The sequence below is a fragment of the Priapulus caudatus genome, unplaced genomic scaffold, assembly GCF_000485595.1.
Source record: "Priapulus caudatus unplaced genomic scaffold, Priapulus_caudatus-5.0.1 Scaffold877, whole genome shotgun sequence".
NCBI lineage: Eukaryota > Metazoa > Priapulida > Priapulimorpha > Priapulimorphida > Priapulidae > Priapulus > Priapulus caudatus.
Genome location: NW_014577938.1, coordinates 76,284 through 86,283, shown reverse-complemented (window position 1 = coordinate 86,283; position 10,000 = coordinate 76,284). Strand labels below are relative to the sequence as shown.

The 10,000-nt window shown below is 44.2% G+C and overlaps 1 protein-coding gene across 1 annotated transcript in view; it reads right to left on the bottom strand.

The window, feature by feature from the left end:
• LOC106814154 (homeobox protein EMX1-like) overlaps window positions 1-8,471 on the bottom strand; it is an 8,851-nt gene extending 380 nt beyond the window's left edge. Inside the window, exons 1-3 of the mRNA XM_014818448.1 lie at window positions 7,856-8,471; window positions 6,243-6,418; window positions 1-370 (exon numbers count right to left, since the gene is read on the bottom strand). The exon at window positions 1-370 is cut by the window's left edge and continues 380 nt beyond it. Of these exons, the coding sequence (XP_014673934.1) occupies window positions 191-370; window positions 6,243-6,418; window positions 7,856-8,471 (972 nt within the window). The 3' untranslated portion in view covers window positions 1-190. The remainder of the gene's footprint in view (window positions 371-6,242; window positions 6,419-7,855) is intronic.
• Between the last annotated feature and the right edge of the window lie 1,529 nt (window positions 8,472-10,000).

The following is a 10,000-nucleotide window of genomic DNA, read 5'->3' as shown; positions in this document are numbered from 1 at the left end:
CTCACCCATCTAGTGTCGCTACCATGGTGACATCTCACTCATCTAGTGTCGTTAGCACCGCGACACCTCACCCATATAGTGTCGCTACCATGGTGACACCTCACTCATCTAGTTTCGTCACCGCGCGGTCGCAGATTTCGTGACGTTCAAAGTTTCTTCAACGCCCGACGCACGGCCGCTGACGTCATCATTACGCCTCCTCCCCGCGTGCGTCCGTCGGCTGGTGGGTGTCTTGCCGCCACTTGTCGATGTGATGCGAGGTGGAGGGCGGAGGCGGAGGTTTCTGTTGCGAGACCTTCGTCGATTCGTCTTCCACGTCCTCCTTCACTCGCTTGTATTTCGTCCTGCGATTCTGGAACCACACTTTCACCTGAAAGGAGGCGAGCACAGCCGTGTATGTATTATGCCGTACAAAATAAAGAATAGAACGGGTGGGTGGGCGAACGGTTATTTTTCGGACGCGAGACTGATCTATTTTATTGATCTGAGAACCGGGACATACCGGATAAAATTTTCGTGATTCGGAAATGCAAGTTTTTATTGTGATTTTATTTAACTAGAAACTGGGAAATGGCATGTATTTTACCTAGGACATTGTCAGTGAAACTCCCATCCCGTTTCCCTTCACATAGCATTCTATTCTTGAGTGTTAATCGATTAAAAGATTCTTAGAGAGAAAATTATTCGCGCGTTCTCGCGCAATTGATTAGCTTTTCTTCTCGCGTGTTTCGAACGTAACGGGAGACGCGTCTATTGCGTAACCATCACGTGATCATAACGACGATCGTGCTTGCACAGCGACATTCGACAGCGCGTTCGCCTCTTCTCGCGTTACATAAAAATCTCGAATAAGTTGAACGCGGCTCCGTGTGCGCGCCACTAATGATATGCCTAAAGCGCACTCTGTCAACAATATATCAATCCACAGCGCGCGCACGCACGCACACGGCCCCGTGTACACGCGCTTACAGAAGTTCCATGCCCTGTGCTTTTGACTCGCGGCGCCCGGCATATCTCCGAAAACTAACCCCCCGAGCGAGTTCCGTGCAGTCTGACGCTGCCATTAAACTAACTAATGACACTCGCATGGGACTTTAATGCTAATAGTTTAAAATTTAAAACCGGACATTAGGCGAACAAAATGCGTCGTAAATCAACGAGCCTTGAATGGAAGGTAGCTTCGGCTATTTATCACCGAACTCTACACAATGAAACCTGCCCGAAGACTTGTTGCATGTGTGCCCCACACTGAAAAAAATCCACTTGACATCGGTATATACTATAACAACAAAATGCGGACGGCATCGGCATGAAAGTCATTCGAAAACGACGTCTATATTATTTCTCTACGTGCGCAGCTATACAAGGGGGGCGTGAGCTCTGACAAAAGCAGAAAACAGAAAAGTAAACGAATGTCGAAGATCGGTTTTATAGCCACGAGAAATACGTCGAATAGAAATACGTTCATTATTCGTGCGAGTCACGGGGTGCGCACCTCTTATGACAGGAGTAAAGCGAACCGCCGCGCTATAGACATTAACAACACATGCACACTCCTCAGAAACAAATTCATTACCGACATTAACATGTGCATTTCGTACACCGGCCAGGTTATAACAGTGTTCTGACTGGCAGCTTGCAACGCGCGACGCATCGCAAAACAGACCGCAGAGAAAAAATATCGCAAACATTATTAAATTGCAGACGTTATTAAATTCTAAACACGAGCGCCATCTGCGCTGCCTAAGACGCCGGGGTATCGCGAAGACACGAGACGTGACGAACCGTTTTCGGTTCTACACTCCGTATGCGTGTCTGCCGTGCGCGTGTATACGTGTTAATGCTGCTGCCGATAAACTGACTAGGCGTACGATGTGTGTACGGCATCAATCAAAAATGACAACATCGCAAACGAGAATGAACGCTAAAGCGACGTAAATCCGAACGCGTGCGAAATTAAATCATCATCGTCGTCGTCGTCATCATCATCATCATCATCATCATCATCATAATCATCATCATCGTCAACATCAACAACAACAACACCATCATCATTACCATCGTCGCCGTCGTCATCATCATTATCAACACCATCATCATTATCATCGTCATCACCATCATCATTACCATCATCATCATCATCATCATCATCATCATCATTATCATCATCACCATCCCCGTATCACATTGCGCGGATACGATTGCGCGTTTTCAACCAGACTAGCGTCGCCATCTCTCACTATGGCCGTCCTTCGCTTGTCTTTCCTTCACGCGCCATATTAGTTTCTTGGAACAAATACGGGAAATAATACGTCACGCGCGAGATGATCAGAATCGTGTCAACGCGCATGCGCAAGACTGATTTGCGCGCTCGAGTTTTATTACCGCTTAAAAAGCACCAGCGAATTTTCGAGACAGTTAAAATTTGGTTCGTATCGAGTGGTGCTGTCATCTCGTGATATGATTGCGCAGGTAGGCCTATAGATTTTTTGCACGTATACAGATATATTTGTGCGTTTACGGAATTCTGTCCAACCACCGGCGATTAGTGCGCATTATAATACATTTGACTTTATTCGGATATATCTAATGATTTATTTTCATACACTTATCGATACATTACTGAATAATAAAGCCGAATAAAAACTGCCATGTGTAGTAAATGTTAAACGTTAAAATGTCATAAATAGAAGGTTTTCCAAAAACTGTCGCATCCCAATGAAATTAACACTTCCTTCGGGTTTATTGCGTTATATTATTTTAATAATTTCGGTAGCGAAATAATAAATATATAGTGTTATTTCTCATCGCTCTGAAAAGCTTATGTTAAATCGTGCGAGCGACAGTTCCGCTACAAGTTATGTTTCCGAATATTAGAGACCACTAAAGCTTCCTTAACTTTCTCCCTGCTTTCATCTGCTATAGCCTTGTATGTAGAGATTTATACAACGGTGAGGCATTTCCTCATGTGTACATTTCCGGTCATCACCTCTCTTCTGGCGGCTAACCCAAAAACCGACCCAAATCCACTATTTTGTACAATAAAATATGACATGGCGTTCTACGTATAACACGTTCTACATTAACAAGTTCTGATATAGGGGCCTCTTTGTTTCATGTATCGCTGCTCATTACTGGGCGCATTATATACTAATTTCCAAGAAAGAGCCAAGAAATATATAATGTGTACAAGATGCATGAAGTCGCTAAACTATCATTATTCGTGTTTTTGCTTACCTATCACGGTTAAATTACGGTATTATGCACGTATATGTAATATACGTATACGCATACGTATATATATCGTTAATATGTCGTTTATATTCGCTCAATTATCAAATATCGTTTATTTATTACTGCATTTGTTATTATGCCAAAATAAGCGCGCAACATGTAATTTAGCAACTGTTGGCGCGCATTTGAGTCGTCTATTTTATGTACGGACCCCTGCAGTTCAATAGCAGAGAGAGAGAGAGAGAGAGAAGAGAGAGAGAGAGAGAGAGAAGAGAGAGAGAGAAGAGAGAGAGAGAGAGAGAGAGAGAGAGAGAGAGCGAGAGTGATAGAGAGAATAAGAGAGAGAGCGAGAAATTATTAGAACGCTCCTATTACTAGCTATTTTTAGGGTAGCTACTACTACCTACTAGACTACTTGGTTACTAGTTATTAGCTATTACTAGTTAGGTAAGTGTTCTGAATTATTGCTGGCATATGTTTGCTGATGCTATCTGCGAGAAGGTTCGCTAACATGCTTGTAATCACGCGTGATTACATCACGCCAGTAAATAAAATAATAAAAAACAGAAAATATAATGCAAACGAGATTTCGTTTCTCGTACTGAGCTTGAAACCTAGAATGATATTTCGAAAAGGCAAAAAAAATTCTTCTCGCAAATGCGCGATTTTTAAGGCGCAACGTCGTCTAAAACGCATTTACAAAACGTTTGTAATCCCGAATATGAACTCAGACGGCGAAGCGATGACCTGCCTTTGTTTCCGCCACCGTGGAATGCACGCTACGTAATTGTTTATAGCAAAACGGGTCGATGGAAATTACCCATACGTTTTCCCAGAACAAAGACGGCGATTTATCGTTCGAACTTTTTACCTCATATGCGATTCGCCTGCGGACGCGGCAATCAATGCAGACAATAAAATAACGAACCGACGTGCTCGTCCCATTCTCGTCTGCCTATAGAACTCGATAATGCTAATTTCCCAAAGGATGATTTTTTTAAAGTTAACCTATTTATGACAGCTATTAGTAAACAACGGTGCGAGAATATGGAACGCCCCGCTGCGGCATTTTTTCCGCTAATGTATCAGTTTGTCGACGATTAGCTACCTATATGTATATATATATACGAAGCTGTACATATATATATATATATATATATACACAGCTTTGTTTAGACTAATTAGTCGCTATGATGAACAGTCGCCACCCGCGCGATCAGACCACTTAATCACCGATGCGTGCCAACAATACGGTTGCCATGGCGACGCGAAGGTACCGGGCCATAATTCATCGTTCGCGCGCGTATAGCTCATACACGACCGACGACGGCTCCGAGACAAATTGTGGTTCTGCTCTCGCTAAACTGTTTTCCTTCGATGAGTGTCATCGGGCTCTCGGGTGGGCCTATATACACCACTCAGACAAGAGAGAGAGAGAGAGAGAGAGAGAGAGAGAGAGAGAGAGAGAGAGAGCGAGAGAAAGCGAGAGAGAGAGAGAGACGGAGAGTGTTCGGCGCACCTCGACAAACAATAATAAATCTACGACGACCTTAATGATCGTAGATGACTCGATATTCTCCGCGAGCTTGCGATCGTAGAAGAAAGCCGTAAAGAACAAACACCGTGAACCGCATAAAAACCGCGATAATTTGTCCCACCACGCGCTTACCTGCCGCAGCTAGCTAATGTAACGCAATATTTGGTAGCGGCGGTGGACATTCCGCGACAGGTTAAACGCGAATGTGTGCGGCGCGAGCGCTGTATGTCAGTCGTTTGTCACCGTTCGTTTATGTCGTCGCTTGCTGTCGTTGTTGTTTTGACGACGTGTTATTGTTTATTGTTATCGGTGTTTACGGTTGTTACATCTTCCATAATCACGCATTATAAATTCACTGGGTTATGGTGGTCATCCAATATCAATATTATATATATATATATACTCTTGCGCTTCGCTTTAAGTCGATTACAAATTTGCGCTGATAAATGGTTTTTACGCTGAAGTAAGGTAGATTTTTTAATGTGACACTCTTCCTGTGACACTCTTCTCAAAAAAACGCTTCCTGTGTTTTGGTAGAGTCACTAGACTTTATAAACGATCAAAGGTCTCAGTGAGGCTACATGATTGATAATCCTGCAATTATTCGGTAATGATCTGAGTCTTTTAAAAAAAACTCCATTAATTTAAGTTAACTTTCCGGACAGGAAGTGTCGATAAACGCGAAGATTCCACACATCGATCTGTGGATAATTTAACCTCCTCTTGCATGTCGCGCATGTGCAACTCTAACAAATTGTTATATAATGGACATAATAATGCTCTAATAAATAGCTAAGTCAGATGCAAGCTAAAGATGATGTCGTAAATAAAAGGAGGAACCGCTAGTTTCGGGACGCGGTATCTATCGGATTATTTTAATTATCTTGGAATCGGGATATAACTGATATTTTTTTTGTGATTTGGGATGGAAATCTACCGCAACGAGGATATTGCCGAAATTGCACGATTTTATTTAACTGTAAGATGGGTATAGAATTGACCTAATAAGATCAGGAGTGTCATAATATAGATGACTATGGTATGACGATCTATATCATGACACTCCTGACAAGATTGCAATAAAATGTAATGACTAAGTCAAATGAAAGTTAAAATCGTAAAAAATAATGTATTATAAACACTAAATATATTCCCGAAATAATAATATCAGACGTAAAGTTTTCCACGAAGGCCAGATAATTTTATATTCGCTCATTTCACATTTACCTTCGAAAAAAACTGTTAGTATATGGCATACAACAATGATTAGATTGTGTACACGATAAACGTTTGATTTCCGGATACTAATTTCGTCGTTAACCTAGACACTATACTTACGCAGATAAAAACACGCTAATTACGAACGTTTTTCATTGGGAGCAAAAACAAATTTTAAATAGGGGGGATAATTCGAATCGAAACCGCTGCGTCATCACGAACTCTCACCTACACGAGCGACACCTATGCTTACTTGTGTTTCTGAGAGCGACAGGGATTTCGCTAGCTCTCGTCTCTCGGCGCCGACTACGTAGTGGTTCTTTTCGAACGCGTGTTCCAACTCGAGTAGCTGGGACGGGTTGAATGCCGTACGGACTCGCTTCGGTTTGCGGTAGGCGGGCGGGAAGAAATAGCCGACGTTTTCGGCACCTGCGAACACATAGCGTGGCGTCGTGACGGGGGCTGCGAGTATGGGCCATAGTCGAGCTAACACGTCAAGATCGCGAACTTTAACTTAATTTAACTTAACGTAACATACCATAACTTAACGTTCTTAACTTAACTTAGCTTAACTTAACTTAGCTTAACTTAACTTAGCTTAACTTAACTTAGCTTAACTTAACTTGACATAATTTAACTGAACTTAACTTTGCGTAGATTCCTGACCAAGTACCATTACATAAACATAATAAAATTTCTTATTGGCCAGGAAACGTCTGGAAATATAACGCACGTACACATAGACGCACGGGCACGCAGTCACGCGTACGTATTCTCACTAGAAAGAAATATATCTCCGGATGTTTTCTTTTATTGCGTGTTCTTTCTTGTTAATTAAGGACGGGTTTTCATTGTACACTGTATAAATGGCTTGTTTACTCCATTGTGTTTGCACAGGTAATTTTCTGTACATAAATACGGTCAGGAGTAGATAATAGGGAACGGGAGGATAGGAATAGGGGTAGGAATAGGAACGGGAGGGATAGGAATAGGGGTTCCCTATTATCTACTCTTGATACGGTGCAACATTAAGAATGAACTGCCTACGACTGTTCATTAAGTCGTTTAGAATTCGCCTCACGAACAATTTCGAAGACCACGTTATCAATTACTCACCGCTAATCGAAATTCCTGGGCACATATAAAGCGTGATATATATACTATTTAGAATCGTTGAAATTATATGTCACGTAATATCGGTATACAGTCTCGGCAAATCATACATCATGCAGGAATTTAAAGAGGTGTTTACCCTCGCGGCTGTTCTGCATGAATATGTTCTGGATTATCTACAGTCTGAACTCGTCTACATAATAATAGCGAGAGTGGATATTCATATATATATATATATAACCACATTCACATTATGTTATTATCTACAATTGAGGGCATGCATGCTATAGAAATTGTTATCAATAAATACATCAATAAATAAATAGAAAGCGGAAGGTAGCGGGAGAAAACCCGTACGTAACATAAAAACATGTTATTACGGATTCGAATTACCATGTATAAATAGGGAATTATAAAATGTAATTACTTTAATAATTACTCAATATAATTTAATTACCTAATATAAATATTAAAATGTTACTTCAGCTAAACGAAACGGGCGCGTTCATAATATCAGACGACAATTAAAAGTATATAATAAATGTACTCAAACTATACATCTACTATTATTTTTAACTACGTTACCTACGTTAAAAGCATATTATAAATGCACACAAACTATACATCCAATATGATTTTCACCCACGTTACATACGTTGAAAGCATGTTATAAATGTACTTAAGCTATACTATTATTTTCACTTACGTTACCTACACCAAGACACACGGGAAGACGGGGGTTTATATATTTACCTGAGAGTGGATGTCCGTAGAATCTACCTTGTCGCGCAAGAAGCCACGTGTACTGCGACAGGTGTGACGGCGGATATTGCTGCGGTAACATGTACGGATGCGCGGCTAGTGGCCCGTGCAGGGCCTGCCCCGCCGGATATCCGCCTCTTCCCACGTGACCGGCGAGCGCGCCGGGGACACCGCCCGGGTAGGCGCTCTTCGCGTGGTAGAGACTGCTGAGGAACTGATGTACTTGCGCCGACGACGACGACGACGACGTCGTCAGTTCCTGCGGCGCGAGGTTGAGTCGCGCCGACGACACGGGACTCATGTCGGATCTGCGCAGCGGCGATACGTCGCTCGTCGGCGACGGCTGGCACGGTGCCAACTCCGGCGAAAGCGACGTCCGCCGATCCGCAGGGGAGACGCTTCTGTGGCGTCTCTTTCCGTACAGCGGAGACACGTCGCCGGCCCGCCGCGGCTGCGACGACGCGGGCGGGGAGACGCCGCTAGGTGTCGTCCTGTCGCCGGCCGACGACCGACAGGTGTCCTTCATTATCGATTCGATGCTGAAGCCAACTTTGGGCTTGCTCTGCTGCTGCTGCGGCGGCGGCGGCGGCTGCACGTGCAGAGACATGCTGGCAGCGAGCGAAGGTGGCGAGTGCTGGTGTACGACCATGCGAAGTTTATGTGTGCGCAGAGTGTGTGCGGGGTTCGGACATCAGTTGCACCACGCTCCTCCTCTTTCTTTCGTTCTTTTTTTCACTCACCCTCTCTCTGTCTGTCTCTCTTTCTCTTGTTGTTTTCTCTCTCTCTCTCTCTCTCTCTCTCTCTCTCTCTCTCTCTCTCTCTTTCTCGCTGTCTTTCTCTCTCTCTTTCTTTCTCCTTCTCGCTCGCTGCTTATTTTACACTTTTTCTCGCTTGCCCTCTTTCACTCTTGCGCTCTCGCCTCTGTCTTCAACGACGAACCCGTCTCTCTTTTTATCCACGGACGAATCCAGCAACGAAGTCTCGCGTTGTTACAGTTCTCCTCTCTCACGCGCTCGTGTATCAACGTCAGTCGTTGACTCCGTCCGTCGCGATCACAATATAAACGTGGTTTGTAATAGAACTGGCGATTAGGCGTCAATTATAACGTCTGATATGAGTTCTCTATCGCAGCCACTCCTTTCTCTATCTCTCTTTCTCTCTCTCTCTCTCTCTCTCTCTCTCTTTCTCTCTACTTCAGCTTACGATTAGGTGAGAGGAAACGCGCAGCTTTCAGCGCGCGTTACAGGTTCTACTGACGAATGCGGATCATGCACCCCGCTCTCTCTCTCTCTCTCTCCCTCTCTCTCTCTCTACCTGTATTCGCGGGTTGTACCGACGCCCCGCTACACGCGACGCTCCGTGTAATATGTTAAACACGAGTTTGCAGCGCGGCGGCGCATCGCCGATCGCACGGCAAGCAAATTACCTGCCGCCCGTAACCTGCGCGCCGCACGCTGATTGGTCGCTGCCTCGTCGCCAGAGTTCGTGTCGCCGTAAACGATTTATTGACGAGGCTCCAATAAGCGGGTTTAACAGCCACTAATAGCAGCCAAGGAAAGGGTAAGCATTGCCGTGTCAGCACAACGTAGCCAGTGTGTGACGAACGGGAGGTTTGCTGTGGGCGGTGCCACCACTGTGGGACTGCGTGCAATAATTGCATCGTTATAATCGCAAAAATAAATCGCGTGCGACGTTCGGAATGCAGGTGTATATAGCAGGGTGAGAGGAATCGACGAACGACGTCGTCATCGTCGTGAATAGCGAGGAAATTGTGTTTGATGTCCCGATGATGTGCGCGCTCGTTCGTCGTCGTTTAAAATTAACGGTTTTTTTGTATTATTATTATTCTAAAGTGGCCTACATGAGCAAGGGAGACATTTTGAGTGCAGCGGCGAAAGTATTTGGGAGAACGTTGTTTTCGCGAGAGCGTCGCTCGCATTGTGCCTCATGGTTTGCTTTGCCCTGTCTGCATGTCTTTTCTAATGCGGTGCATTTGGCCGTCGTTAATCCGCCGCGCTGCAATAACATTTATAGATGTGTGTGCGGGTGCGTGCGTGCGTGTGTGTGTGTGTGTGTGTGTGTGTGTGTGTGTGTGTGTGTGTGTGTGTGTGTGTGTGTGTGTGTGTGTGTGTGTGT